The 15046-nt window shown below is 48.3% G+C and overlaps 2 protein-coding genes and 1 long non-coding RNA gene across 11 annotated transcripts in view; 1 reads left to right on the forward strand and 2 right to left on the reverse strand.

Annotated features, from left to right (window-relative positions):
- Positions 1-15046, forward strand: part of Rilpl2 (Rab interacting lysosomal protein like 2) — a 17595-nt gene continuing 2549 nt past the window's right edge. The window contains exons 1-4 of one of the 2 annotated variants that reach the window (XM_060382347.1): positions 1-611; positions 6091-6242; positions 7162-7266; positions 10826-10875. In XM_060382347.1, the coding sequence (XP_060238330.1) occupies positions 306-611; positions 6091-6242; positions 7162-7266; positions 10826-10856 (594 nt within the window). In that variant the 5' untranslated portion in view covers positions 1-305 and the 3' untranslated portion in view covers positions 10857-10875. Of the gene's footprint in view, positions 612-6090; positions 6243-7161; positions 7267-10825; positions 11304-15046 lie in introns of those variants that run through there. The other variant, XM_021644198.2, reaches the window with a different exon arrangement.
- Positions 1667-4647, reverse strand: LOC132653685 (uncharacterized). Of its 3 annotated transcripts, none has more exons than XR_009591478.1 (4): positions 4137-4647; positions 3537-3636; positions 3067-3192; positions 1667-2331 (listed from the first exon to the last, which is right to left on the reverse strand). It is a non-coding gene; the product is annotated as an uncharacterized LOC132653685 (long non-coding RNA). The 3 variants fall into 3 exon arrangements; XR_009591479.1 differs by having other exon boundaries at positions 4086-4647; XR_009591480.1 differs by lacking the exon at positions 3537-3636 and having other exon boundaries at positions 4086-4647.
- Kmt5a (lysine methyltransferase 5A) overlaps positions 13033-15046 on the reverse strand; it is a 25924-nt gene continuing 23910 nt past the window's right edge. For all 6 annotated transcript variants that reach the window (XM_060382343.1, XM_021644173.2, XM_021644174.2 and 3 more), the window contains one exon: positions 13033-14837. In XM_060382343.1, the coding sequence (XP_060238326.1) occupies positions 14627-14837 (211 nt within the window). In that variant the 3' untranslated portion in view covers positions 13033-14626. The remainder of the gene's footprint in view (positions 14838-15046) is intronic.

Below are 15046 nucleotides of genomic sequence, written 5' to 3' on the forward strand. Positions count from 1 at the left end.
GGGCAGAGAGCTACGAGAGGCTCCACCCCCGCGGGCTACCAGGCCTGCGGTGCTCGGTGCTCCTTCCTCCCGGCTCCGCTACCCACGGGCTGGTCCCTGTCTCCCCGCGTCTGGAGCACAGCTGCGCGGCTGCGCGCGGGCGCGGTTTTCGGTGGTTCGGCGCGTCCCGCGACTCGGCGCACCCACCCCCGGGGCCACCCAGGCGGCGCCCACGGTGAGGGCTCGGAGCAGAGAAGTTTCCTGGCCCCTGAGCCAGGGGACGCCTACGTGACGACCGCCCCGGTGGTCGCCGAGGTCGGGGCACCATGGAGGAGCCTCCGTTGCGGGAGGAGGAGGACGAGGAGGACGAAGAGGGCGCCCTGGCCAAGAGCCCCCTGCAGCTGACCGCGGACGACGTGTACGACATCTCCTACGTGGTGGGCCGCGAGCTCATGGCCCTGGGCAGCGACCCCCGCGTCACGCGGCTGCAGTTCAAGATCGTGCGCGTGATGGAGATGCTGGAGGCGCTGGTGAACGAGAGCGGCCTGGCGGTCGAGGAGCTGAGGATGGAGAGGGACAACCTCAAGCAGGAGGTGGAGGGCCTGCGGAGAGCCAGTGTGGCAGGAGTCCCGGTGAGCAGAACCTTGGCCGCAGCCTGGGACCCTTCCCGCACCCAGTGTCTGGCTCTGCAGTGTTTCCTGTCTGTTGCAAGCTGCTTCCTTTTCGGATCTACTTAGCTTCTTAAAAAAAACAAACTTTTTTTTAACCTTATTGTATGTGTATGGTTGTTTTGCTTTGGGGTATGTCTGTGCACCTCAGGTATGCAGGGCCCGGGCTGGCCAGAAGGAGGCGGTGAATACCCCACCCCACCCCCATGAACTTATGGATGGTTGTCATATGGGTGCTGGGAATCGAACCCAAGTCCACTGTGAGAGCATCCAGTTCACTGAGCTTCTGAGTTAGTTATCTCTCCTGCTCCGATTTCCTTTCCTTTCCTTTTCTTTCTTCTTTCTTCCTTTCCTTTCCTTTTCCACTACAGGGTTTCTCTGTGTAGCCCTGGCTGCCCTGGAACTGGCTGTGGAGACCAGGCTAGCCTCGAAGTCACAGAGAGACTGCTGGGATTAAGGGCGTGCGTCACCATCATGTGCAGCTTACTTTCTTTTTTAAAAAAGTTATTTCTGAACATTACTGGTGTGTGCCTGTGTGCCTCGATGTGTGTTTCAAAGGGCAAGTTTGTAAGGTGATTTTCTCCTTGCACCGTGCCAGTTCTGGGGACCAAATTCATTGCCTCAAGCTTGTGGGCAAGCAGCTTTAAAACTTCTGAGCCCTCTCTCTAGTCCATCCCACTGCATCTTTGACTTTGACCTCCAGCCATGGCTTCAAGTGTTAGCAATTTCGGAAACACTTTCTCTCTTTCTCTCTCTCTTTCTTTTTGAAAGCAGAATCTCACAGAGTAGCCCTCGCTGGCCTGTAATAGTGGCATAGACTAGCCTCAAATTCAGATACCCTCCTACCTAAGCAACCAGGGTACTTAGAATACAAGCATGAGCCACTATGCCCAGTCTAAAGAAAACAAAAATTCTAAGAAAGGACTTCCTCTAACGTCTTAGGACTTCCTCTAACGACACGCACACATGCTCTCGAGATACACAGACATATGTTTCCTGGACTCATTTTTTGAGTTGTAAATGCGTTTATTTGCGAGGCTGAGGGTGGAATCCAGGACCTTGCTCAATCTGAACAGCAGCTCAGCTGCTCCCCAGCACTTCTTTCACTCGTTCACGGCTTTCTTCTTTTGTGTCATTTAAGGCAAGGCCTCGCTCCATAGCTCAGGCTGGCTTTGAACTCATGGCAATCCTTCTGCCTCGGTCTTTCTGAGAGTCAGAATCCAGGGTGCGAACCGTTGCTGCTGGCATGTGTCACCAGCTTCTAAGTCGCGGTGATGACTATCTGTGCAGAGAGACCCTGCTTCCGTATCCATCCTGGGTGAGGACCGAGAGCCTCTGTCTTAGCCTGGCCTTGGAGAGTCAAGAAAAGTTTAAGTCCTTGACCTGCCTGGGTTGCTTAGCCATCTTCCTGCTCTTTGGTGCACTTGGTCTTCAGGAGTGGGAAATGCAGGAAGCTGCACTGTGGCCTGGGAACTGTGGTTTGCATGGGGCCCAGCGATTTCCCCCAGAGGAGTCAAGTGTCACAGACACCAGATGAAGTAGAGTATTTTCTTCCTTAAATGCACGCTGTGTGTGTTGGGGGAGGGGGAAGCCGGATGTGGTGACACATGCCTGTCATACCAGCTTGGAGGCTAAGGCAAGACCCTAGGGAGTTTTTGGCCAGCCTGGGCTATATGGCAAGACTCTGCCTCAACAAAGAAAAAAAAGAAAGAAAAACAGAGTTCACAGATTATTAAAATATTGTGTTCTTTAGTTTGTTAACTTTGTATCCCACTCCCTCTTTCCCTCCCAATCCTACCCTCCCAAAATATTGTGTTCTTAAAAAAAAAAAGCAGGACTTGGGGGCACATGCTTTTAATCCCAGCACTCAGGAGGCAGAGGTAGGCAAATTTCTGTAAGTTCAAGGCCAACCTGGTCTACAGGACAGGGACCTGTTATACAGAGAAGCCCTGTCTTGGAAAACCAAAACAAAGATAGGTAGGTAGATAGATAGATAGATAGATAGATAGATAGATATTGTGTCCTTTTTAATTACTTTTTGATGATTTTTAAGTTATTTTTACTTGTAGTCAAATACATGTAACATGAATGTTATTTTCCAGGGCAGGAGAGTACTGTCTGCTCTTCCAGAGGTCCTGAGTTCAAATTCCAGCAATCACATGGTTGATCACAACCATCTATAATGTGATCTGGTGCCCTCTTCTGGCCTGCAGGTGTACGTGCAGATAGAGCACTCAAATACATAAAAATAGATAACTACATTTTTTTTAATCTTTTTTATTTATTTTTGAGACAAAGTCGTACTGTATAGACCAGACTGGCCTCAAACTCATAGAAGTCTGCCTGCTTCTGGCTCTCAGAGTACCACAGATTTTCTTTGTTTACTCAAAAAACGATGTTTTAGGTTTAGTCATTTTACCTTCTGTGTATGAATGTTTTGTCTGCATATATATGCACCACGTCCATGCCTGTTAGATCCGCTGGGACTGGGGTTGTTTATGGCTGTTTTCCACCACGTGGGTTCAGGGAACCTGACCTCGATCCCCTGCAAGAGCAACCAGAGCGCTTGACCACGGAGCCACTTCTCTAAGGGCCGCTTTTAAAGGTGGATGCCACCACACCTGCCTACTTCTTGTTTTTTGTTTTTTTGAGACACAGGGTTTCTCTGTAGACCTGGTTGGCCTCAGCCTCAGAGATCTGCCTCCCAAGTGCTGGGATTAAAGGCCTGTGTCACCATGCCCAGCTTGAAGTTAATTTTATTGTTGTTGTTAGCTTTACCATGGTGGAGATCGACCTCAGGGCCGGTTCACACCAGGCATGCGCCCCACCATTGAGTGGCTTCCCCGGCCTCCTTTTCTGTGTTGAGTGGCACCAAGTCCATTCACTTACTATTTGTTCATTTATTTTATTGTGTGTTGGGGGCTGGGGTTGCGGATGTACGTATGGAGGACAGCTCTCTGGAGTGGATTCTCTTTTGACCTTGTGGGATCTGAGGATCAAACACAATTTTAGGTTTGGCAGCAAATCCCTTTACTGGCTGAGCCTTATTTATTTATTTATTTTAGAAGTTGTCTCATTGTATCACCTAGGCTGTGCCCAGCTTACTTTCTGTCTCTTTGCATTGACCTACTGGAGGCAGTTCATGTCACCAAATCCTCTCTCTTCTTTGTGACAGGATCTCAGGTAGCCTAGATTGTCCTTGGACCCACCATGTAGCTAAGGCTGGCTTTGGACTCCTGATACTCCTGCCTCTACTTCCCAGGTGCTGGCATGACATGTATGAGCCAGCACACCCAACTTCATGCGGTTTTTCTCCCCTTCCCTGCTTGCTTCCTTTTCCTTTTATTTTTAAAATTCAGATGGTATGAAGGTACTTCCCTGAAAAAACAACCCTCCTCCCCACTTCTCTGCCCTACCTACCTTTCTCTCCCTACCTACCTCTCCTCCCTGGAAAGCTTTTGAAGTGATCCCTTCTCTCTGTCCACTTACAGAGCAACATGTGGCCGTGTTTTTCCTTTGTTTTTGCCGTCATCTCTTTGTCACGCTGTTGCTCTGCCTCTCGGTGACTTTCCTGCAATGTGGCGGAAAGTTGGACTCATCCAGAATGAGAAGAGCTTCTGGACTTGGTACTGCGTGTCAGTCAGTCCAGCAGTCAGGAGGTGGGGTCAGGAGGATTACCAGAAGTGTGAGACCAGCTAGGTCTACACACTGAGATCTGGTCTTAAAAGCCCAAACGCCATGCAAGGAAACAAACAAACAAAACAGAAAGACTAAAAACTGCCAGGCATGGTGGCACACACCTTTAATCCCAGTATTCAGGAAGCAGAGGCAGGTGGGTCTCCGTGAGGCTAACCTGATTTACAGAGTGAGACCCTGTATCAAAAACAAGCAACCCTTTCTCCTAAAGATAACTGGCTTTTTTTGTTCATATTTTTTAATCATCTGGGTAAGGCTAGTGGTATGCAAAGCACTCTGCTCTCATAATCCCTCCCCCCAACCCTCCCCATTTTATTTTTTTTGAGGCAGAGTCTCTCTGTGTTTTTGGCAGCCCTGAACTCCCTATGTAGACCAGGCTGGCCTTCAATTCACAGAGATGCACCTGCCTTTGCACCTGAGATCAGAGATCAAAGGTTTGTGCCCCCACGCCTGGCCTTATTTTTGTTTTATTCTCTGGATTCAGGATCGGTAAAACATATCCCTCGTGCCTTTCAGCCCCGCCCCCCAGGGAGAGGCCGGGGAGTCCTGAGTCAGCATTCTATTAAGAAGAAGAATATGAGGAATGTCTTTGTTTTTCAGTGAACTTGGGAAAATTCCGCTGTCTTGTTATCAGTGGTGAGAATTCTGAACCGAGTGCACACTGGCACCACTGAGGGAGTTTGTCAACTAATAGCATGCATTGTGTGTAAGCGTTTATCTTCAGCAGAGGCAGTGGAATGCAACCATGACCTTAGGAACACAGCCGCAGTGTGACCCTGTCCCTGTGGGAGTCACATGGACTTTCCTGTTACATAATACATTGTATCTTGTAACTATTGTGGTCCAATATTGGGTGCTAGGGACAAGACATCCCCTCCCCCCACTCTCTTCACCCATGTGAGACAGGCATGTGGCGCTCAGCATCTTCTTCCTTTTAAATGTATTTCTTTTTCTTTCATATGTATGGGTGTGGGTACCTGCACCACGTGTGTGTGCTTCATGCCTTCAGAGGCCGGAAGGAGGTGTTGGATCCTATTGGAACTAACATTATAAATGGTTGTGGGCAGCCATGTGAGTGCTAGGAACCAAATCTGGGTCCCCTGTAAGAACGACTCACTCTTTTCTTTTTTTCTTTCTTTTTAAATTTTTATTTATTTTTCCCCCAGAGCTGAGGACCAAACCCAGGACCTTGAGCTTGCTAGGCAAGCAATCCACTGAGAGCTAACTTCCCAACCCCAAATCATTCATTTTAATTTTATTTTATGTGTCAGATCACCTAGAACTGGAGTTACGGACAGTTGTGAGCTGCCACGTGGGTGCTGGGAATTGAACCTGAGTGCTTTGGAAGAGTAGGCAGTGCTCTTAACCACTGAGCCATCCCTCCAGCCCCCAAACTGCAGAGCCATCTCACCTGCCCTCTACTCTGGTTTTCATCGATGCGTCCCTGCCTATTCTTGCTCTCTGTCATCTTGATATTCAAGTTCTTCTCAGCTTTGAGCAGTAGTGGACCTTCAACCTTTCATTTTAACCATCTCCATCCGTCAGTTAATGCAATGAACTCCTTGGTCAAATTTTCTCTCCTCCAGTCCTGGCCTCAGCTTCTCTGATGAGCCCTGGGTCTCCTCTTAGGGAATGGTACTTTACCAAAACTCAAAGGGCCCCTGGGAGCCACAGAGCTGACCTTCTCCTTCGGGGACCGGTGTGTCCCGGTGTGGTGACTTGATCCTGTTGGCATGTTGTCTTTCAGGTGAACCTTGGACCGGACAAAATGGTGGTGGATCTGACAGACCCCAACCGGCCCCGCTTCACTCTGCAGGAGCTGAGGGAGGTGCTGCAGGAGCGCAACAAGCTCAAGTCGCAGCTGCTGCTGGTGCAAGAGGAGCTGCAGTGCTACAGGAGGTGGGCCCCTGCAGCAGCCGAGGATGCGCACCACACACTGGCTCCTATGTGCCACACCAGCTTACTGAACACTATCTATGTGCCAGGCACCAAGGGCACAGTTGCACAGCTCTCCAGTTTGGGCTCTTAGTATCAAAGGTCCTTGATAGCCTAGTGGGAAGACCTAGCTGGGCGATGATACACGTGCATTTAATCCCAGCACTTGGGAGATAGAGGCCAGTCTGGTCCACAGAGCCAAGCCCCAGGACAGCCAGGGATGCACAGAGCAACCCTGGCTTGGGGGGAGGGGAGGAAGGAAATCCAGGCTATGTGTGGTTGCCCATGCCTGCAAGCCTGGCATTCCAGAAGTGGAGGCAGGAGGATCATAAACTCATAGGCAAGCCTGTACTGCATGAGACCCTTTATCTACAAACATTTCATCCATGTGTGGTCATGCATACCTGTAATCCCAATTTGAGTCTGAAGGATCATGAGTTTAAGGCAGCCTGGGCTGTATAGTGAGACTGTCGTTCAAAACAACAGTGTCAGGCTTGATAGAACACCTTTTTAATACCAGCACTCAAGGGACAGAGGCAGGCTAGTCTCTACAAGGTAGAGATGTGGTCTACATTGTTAAACTTTGTCTCAAAACACAAAGCAAATACCTTATTTTAGCTGGGTGTGGCGTGATACCACACTCCTGTATCCCAGCACTCGGGGAGGCAGATCTCTGTGGACCTCTGTGCGTTGTGAATCCAAGGCCAGCCTGGTCTATGAGGAGAGGCCAGGACAGCCAAGGCCACACAGAGAAACCCTGCCTTGAAAAACCAAAACACAGACAAACAAAACCCAATACCTTAATTTGATTTATTTTGCCGTCAAGGGTGGAAAGAGATCCACGGTACAGCTGCTGACTTACCCTGCTCTCCCATTCTTCCAGTGGCCTTCTTCCCCCCAGAGATGCTCCAGCGGGAAGAAGGGAGAAGAACGCTGCAGTTACCATGGGCAACAGCGAGAAGGAGGAGTGGACCATCATGAAGAAGCTGTGAGTCACCTGGGTGCCCCCTCACTGCTAGATCATGACCAGGAGATGCTGTGGGCTGAGGGGGAGGCTGGCCAGCCCCAGGATGGGGAGGTTCTTCTCTCTCTTGGGGTTTGGTTGCAACCAATAAGAACGTTTTATGCTACTTAGTTAGAACTGTAAACAATGCTAGGAGGAAGTCTAAACATTGGACACATCCTGGCAAGGTGTGGCCAGGAGTGTGCTCATCGGATAAGAATCTCACTGACAGAATTACTTTAAACCATAATGTTAATAGCATTCTAATCATTCGTAAGTTAACTTTCCAAGGTTTTACCTAGCCATAGTCAACCAGGGTCCAAAAATATTAAATGGAATATTCCAGAAATAGTGCATTTTCAGCCGGGCGTGGTGCTATACACCTTTAATCATAGCACTTGGGAGGCAGAGGCAGGTCATTCTCTGTGAGTGCAAGGCCAGCCTGCTCTACAAAGTGAGTTCCAGGACAATCAGGGCTCTGTTACATAAAGAAACCCTGTCTTGAAAAACCGAAAAAAAAAAAAAAAAGTGAGTTTTCAATTGCATGCCGTTCTGAGCAGTGTGATAAAGTGTTTTGCCTCCCACCGTGTCCAGTCTCTGAGATCTGGTGAGTCATCTGGTTGTCTCTGTGAAGCCAGGCTGTCTACACACTCTGCCTAGTCATCAGCACTTAGTAACCATCTTGACTTCAAGGGCGACAACACAGCAGGGTCTAGTGACCCTCCTGGTAATGGTGGTGCCAGGGTAGGAGGACCTGCTGCTGGCAGCTTTCTCAGTGTGCATACTTTTTCTTTTCTTTTCTTCTTTCTTTCTTTCTTTCTTTCTTTCTTTCTTCCTCCCTTCCTTCCTTCCTTCCTTTTTTCTTTCTTTCTCTTTCTCTCTCTCTCTCTTTCTCTTTCTTTTCTTTCTTTCTCTTTCTTCCTCAAACTTAAAAAAATCTACCTGCCTCTGCCTCCCTGAGTGCTGGGATTACAGTCGAGTCCGTGCCATCATGCCCGGCTTAGCATACTTTTAAAAACTATTTTATTACATTTTTTTATGCCTCTTCCTCCCTCTTCCACCCCAACCCCTTCCAACACCCCAACACTAGGTAGGAGAGAAAGCAGATTGGTGGGGAGAGGGGCTGTAGTTCTCTTAAACTGCTTCCTGCTGCTCAGGGTCCTTGGTTCCTTGGGGCAAGTCCAATCTCTGTTTCTGGCTATCACCAACTTCTTATCAAACTGCAACAACAGCAACCAGGAGCTGGGGGGAGGGAGGCACCAGCAGCCGCCTTGCCTTCTTTCTCAGAGCCCCCTTTCTCTCTGGGCTCTGGCATTTATTCCCTCTCTAGAGTCTCCTCAGGTTAAACTATCTGCAGCTGGCAAAGAGCGCCTCTCAGAGCTCTCTCGAGGTAAATCATTTGCTGCTGTGGACAGTCTGAATCAGCCCTATATCTCACACCTGGGATTAAAATAAAACATGTTTACAATAACATAACTGAGTTTTTAAAGACACCAAAACTTCCCACTACATAACTTGGTATGCCAAAGAGAATCTATCTCTCAGGAACTTCTCTTAGATGAAAAGGAGGAGAGCTGGGGCTGGAGAGCTGGCTGGGCAGTGAAGAGCACGTTTTGCCCTTCTGTTCTGACAGAGTGTCTTAGGGCTTCTAACTAAGGGATGAAACTCCTGAGCCAAAGTAACTTGGGGAAGAAAGGGTTTCATTTACTACCACTTTTACCTAACAGTTTATCATCAGAAGCAGTTAGGGCAGTGTGGTGTGACAGAACTTTTCCTGGGGAGACACAACACATGTCCAGACCAAAATACAGCACCACCTAGCCCACCTTGTTGAACTATGAATTTTATTGGGGTTACTTAATAGGAATATGGATGAGGGGTTGTTTGTAGGAGCAGAAATCTTTAAGGGCTCAGCGGTTAAGAGCACTGTCTGTTCTTCCAGAAATCCTTGGTTCAATTCCCAGCAACGGCATGGTGGCTCGCAACCATCTATACTGGGATCTGATGCCCTCTTCTGGCCTGCAGGTGTACATGCAGACAGAGCCCTCATATACATAAAATAAATTAATTTAAACAGAATTTCCAAAAAACTATATATATATATATATATATATATGTATATTCTTTATCTCTTTCCTTTCTTCCCTTTGACCCTTCCCATGTCACACACATGTGTGCACACACACACTCACACACAAATATATAAATACAAACTACCCAGCCCATAATATTTACTTGTGTATAATATATGTGTGTGTATAAATATAGATAATGATTTCAGGGTTGCCCATGGGCATTGCAAAGCCAATTTGTGGTCACTCATTTGGGGAAGACTTTTGTGTGTGTGTTCAATATTTCTTAGTTGCCATCAACTACATTAAAAAAAAAAATCTTTTTGAGACGGTTATGTCTGTGTATACTGTTCTGGAACTTGGTGTATAGACCAGGCTGGCCTCAAACTCACACAAGTCCAACTCGCCCTGCTTCCCGAGTGCTCCGATTTAAAGTGTGGGCTTTTATCATACTTTTTAATAGCATACTGTACCAATGAGCTGTACTCCCAGCTCTTTTTGTTTTGTATTAAAAAATTTTTTTTGAGACACTCTCACCAAAAGTTGCCCAGGCTGGCCTTGAACTCCTGATCCTCCTGCCTCTACCACACAAGCACTGAGATTACAGATGTTGCCCACCTACCGCTGCACCCAGCAGGAGGTCCCTTTCTTCCTGAGAGGGGAGCATGTGGGGCTCTAAGCTGGAGCCTTCACAGTGAGGTCAGCTGTCTGGGGAGCCTCTAGAGGGCAGAAACCACTGGTTTCTTTCAGTCTCCCCTTTGGGGATTCTTTGAGCCACTTCACAGGTATTTGAGCCAAAGGTAGCAAAAGTGAAATGCCTGGCCTTGAGGCCGCAGATTCACATCAGGTAAGCTCACCAAACTGGTGGAAGGAAGGAAGGGGGGCACAGGTGACTTTCTGAGTAAGTAGGTCAGGCTAAGGATTCTTGTCTTTGTCTGGAAAAGTGGGGATATAGGGCAGGGCTCTGTGTCCTGTGGGAATGGACCAGGGCAGTATAGGGCAGCAGGGCAGAGGAGGCGGGTGTGTGTACTCATCCATGGCTTAGGCTGTACTCAGTCTTTTGCTTTTTGATACCGGGTTTCTCAGTAGCCTTGGCTCTCCTGGAACTCTGTAGTTCAGCTCTGTAGTCCAGGCTGGCCTTGAACTCAAGAGATCCATCTGCCTGCCTCTGCCTCCCAAGTGCTGGGATTAAAAGTATGAGCCACCACTGCCTGGCTGACAGATTTATTTTTAATTAAATGTATGTATTGGGGTTGTTTATGAGTGCTCATGCCACAGCAGATGTGTGAAGGTCAGACAGTGTATTAAAGTAGATTCTCTTCTTCCAGCCCATGGGTCCCAGGGATCAAGCTGGGATTGCCAGGTTTGGGACAAGTGCCTGTACCCTCTTTAACGTCACACAGGCATTTGAGTGGATTCTGAGGTCACAGCCTGCAAGACTTTTACCATGCTCTTTCTTTCCCTTCACCCAGGTTCTCTTTCCGGTCAGGGAAGCATACCTAGATTGAAGGCCACCACTAAGGTAATGACCTTCTGTACTTGACAATTGCCAAGATGCCTTCAGGAACCGTCTTTCTGTACTGTGGATGTGCTTTGGGCCTGTTCACTCATTTCTCCCTCAAAGCAAAGGAAGATGTTCTCATGGCCCACCTTTTCCCTGGGGACAGAACTGGACAGCCACCAAGATTTGGCCAAGGCAGGTATGACAACATGAACTCCAGAAAGCAAAGGAACAGAGCATGGCCACATTCTTCCCCCACATGTGGAGGGAGGCCTCTGGCCTGCAGCCTGCTTGATGATAATCCGGTCCTTAACACGTGGCAGGGAGAGACAAAAAAGTGGGAAAATACAAGAGTGGCTTCACTGATATTTGGTGAACACTTGATCCTTCTCACACACCCTTCTTTACATGACTTTTGTATTAAAGTGGAATGACTTTGATAGTTTCTATTCCTGTTTCAGAGTGGTTTCTTTGAGTTAAGATGGTGCAGGTGCCTGTGGGCATACAGCTCATGTGTACTCCTTTGAACCCAAGTGAGGTGTCAGGCAGGGAGGCTAAATCTCTGCAGACTGATCTGACTCAAAGGAGACCCAAGCCTTTTGAGGTCAAGATTAGTGCAAATAAAGCACTTTTTTTTTCCCTCTCAAACTAAGCAAGCAAAACATTAGATGTCAGATTCCCCTAGGACTGGAGTTACAGACTGTTAGCTGCCATGTGGGTGCTGGGAATTGAACCTGGGTCCTTAGGAAGTGCAGTAGTCAGTGTTTTTAACCACTGAGCCAGCTTGCCAGTCCTCAGAGGACAGCTTTTGAGTCAGTTCTAGACTTCTGGAAATCTTGAGGCAGGGCTGCTGGCTCTGGGGCTTCAGTCTCTGTCTCATCTGCCTGTCCAAGCCCTGTCTTATGTAGCCCTGGCTGGCTTGAAACTCTGATAGCTGCCTCTATCTCGATTACTGGGATCAAAGGGGCATGCGCCACAACCAGCAGATGTCCAGGCTTGTGCAGCCGATGTGTGTACCCCTGGCTGTCCTGCAAGCTCATCATGTCCACCAGGTTGGACTCACACTCAAAGAAGTACCTGCCTCTGCCTCCAGAGTTCTGGGACTAGGCGCGGCAGCTGGCGATTTTACACAGCTTAAACTATGGAACTGGGAAGCATTCACCAGCTGGAGCACTTGGTTTGAAACTCTGGTTTTCACTCTTAAGGATCTCTGCATTGATTACCATGTGCAGAGCACTAGTCCAAGGCTTTTTCAGTATCGGTTTACCAAATCTGCCTTTAGTACCCCTACTGCATCGGTGCTGGGCAGGAAACTGAAACATGACCAACAGAACACAGAATCCTCCACAAAGGATGATGTGAGAATGCCCAAAGAATGCCCCTTGAGGGCAACAGGCAGGATGTTCCTATTTGACAGACATGCAGACTCTAAGCCATCTAGTCCCAACAGGTCGCAAGTACTGAAATAGCAAAGCTAGTTGGCATGGCATGACTGGGACAGAGGTGCAGCTCTAGGAAGGACCAGGTGATGCTCAATTACCTCACGAGCCTAATCTATAGCTGTGCACAGCTTTTATCCCAGCACTAGGGAGGCAGATACAAGTTAGAATTCAGCCTGGTCTACAGAGTGAGTTGCAAGTCAGTCAGGGCTATACAGAGAATCCCTGTCTCAAGGAAAAAAAAAAAAAAAAAAGAGAGAAAATGACAGTGTGACAATGCAGCCTGTGTGGGCACGCGCACCTGTGATCCCAGCACCAGGGAGATGGACGAAGGAATAGGCAGTTTTAGGTGGGCCTGGGACACGTGAGACTTAATCCTGGTACATGCTCTTCATTACCCAGCAGTTCCGCACACAGCACTAAGCTCCCCAAGAACCCTAAGTCTCACCCCTTTTATGCAAGTTAATCAGGGGCCAGGTTCTAAAACCGTGCTTGAATTCTGGCTCCCTGGAACAGACCTCAAAGTCCACTCTGCAGAAAGCCAGATCTCAGCCTTCATATTTATATGCATAAAGGTAAACATACTTTACAGGAACTGGCTCCATGTATGCGGGTCCCAGGGGGTCAAACTCAGGTAGTCAAGCCTGGTGGGCGGAACCTTTACAGGCTGAGCCAGCCAGCTCTGCTGCCCGTCTTACTCCAACTCCACCTTATTAAAAACAACAACGCGTACGTGGCCTTGCCTGGCAATAAATATTTTAATTTTTTTTGCTTTTATGATGACAAATGTTTCAAGTTTATTTCCTTTTTTGTTTGCTATTTAAATACAAAGCTAAGCCACAAACAGGTACAACCAAGACATTTTTATCTCACAGTTACACCCTCCTGTCGGATCCTCCTCCAAGTCTGGCCGCTGACGGGGCTAGCAAGGGGTGTGGGGAAGACTTTCTTAGGTAGCACCATCATGAGGCTGGGGGATGGGGGAAGGTGTTGGGGACAAGGGTAGGTTCTCATACCTGGCTCCTGAGTCCCAGCCCCTGGTCTGAAGGTGAATGGTGACAATTAGTGCTGTCCAGGGACAAGGAAGCCACCTACTCTTGCTATCAAAACTTAAGTGTCATCCTGGTTCTCTGCCTGCTACACACCCTGGTGCCAAACACATCTGATGCCTGCTGCTGGCAGGGGTCCCAGACTGGCAGCATCCTCACAGGATACCAGGGGTTCTGTCTTGACAGCAGGAAAAGAACTTTGCAAGCAGCAGAACTGGGGTTGTTGGTGGTGGGGAAATGGGCTTAGTAATGTCTGGTCCCACTATAAAACCTCACTTTTGATTAGAATAGGGTACCATCTCAAATCTTCTCTACACACCAGCCAGCCAAGCCAAAAAGATAAAAATAAAAGAACCCCAGAAGAAAAAGAAAAACGCATTCATTTCACTCCCTTCAAAACCTATATACATATAAGTTGTTTTCTGTGGTTTTTTTTTCTATTTTTTCTTTTTTTTGATTTTTTTTAAAATGTTTCCTTTTTTAAATTTTTTTATTTTTTAAAATAAATTCAGTGTTCACATTTCTATAAAGAATTAATGCAGTTTCAGACCTGCCCTGCCTGGGCAGGACAACGGTGCTTTTCCCGGGCTTCCTCTAGTCTGACTGCCCACCCTGATGCTTCGAGGTGCCTGGAAAAGCCGTAAGCCGTAAGCCTGTGGAAGAGGTGTGTTCGCGGCCGGGCCTCAGGCTCAGGCTCAGGGAGCTTTGGAGAAAGCAGAGGGGAAGACTAGCTTACTGCGAAACTTCTGTTAAAAATATCCTACATGTCAATGTGTGCGCCTGTCAGGACGCTGAGGAGAACAAGAGCTTGGAGGCATCCCGTCCAGGCTGTGCGTGGGGGGAGGGGTGACAGCACCCTCACACCCGCCTGTCCTTGGACGTGGGGTGCGGGGGAGTCCTGGCTTTCATCTCGGGCAGAGCCCGGCTTCCTAGTTCATGTTCGACTCCATTCTCTAAAACCTGTGCCGAGTCTCAGACTGCGCGGGAAGCACAAACGTTCAGCTTGTATGCAAAAAGGTACAAAAAACAACTAGAATATAAAAGTTTTGGTAATATAAGGCCATCTGTTCAAGTCCGCCTCGGAAACCTGTAACAGATATTTAAATACTACATGAAAAGGCATCTTTAATATACTTTTAAAAAACATTTGAAGTAATTAGCTAAGTGTATGTGTGTGTGTGTGTGTGTGTGTGTGTGTATGTGTTTGTGTAAAAAAAAAAAATCATTTCCCTTTGAGGGCACTTTGTCCTTTGAAGGAGGCAGGGAGGCAGGGAGGCCACGCGGTCAGTGCTTCAACCAAGGGTAGGCTTCGATGGAGGCCTTGCTCCGGTCACCATAGTCGTACAGGAGCTCCTCCCCAGCTGCGATGTCTCGGGAGGCGATGAGGATGAGGTGAGGCACGCCATCAATGTCATGCAGTTTGGTCTGGCAATTCCCACACTTACTGTGGTTGATCAGTCTCCCTAGGCGGTTCGTTTCTCGAGTGGCATCCACACTGCAGTGACAGGGGAGAAAGAGGGTTACATAGATAAAAAGGCTTTTGATCTGGCTGGGGTCTTGCCCCATATGGCCCTGGTGGGGATGTGGACTGGCAGCCCCATTCGGAGGAAGACAGCTTAATTCCAAAGGAGTGCTTGGGGACAGAACCCAAAGAATTCCCCATGGAGGTGAGAGAGGAACTGCAGTGTTTCAAAAATGTATAAA

Source organism: Meriones unguiculatus, chromosome 4 (assembly GCF_030254825.1).
Source record: "Meriones unguiculatus strain TT.TT164.6M chromosome 4, Bangor_MerUng_6.1, whole genome shotgun sequence".
NCBI lineage: Eukaryota > Metazoa > Chordata > Mammalia > Rodentia > Muridae > Meriones > Meriones unguiculatus.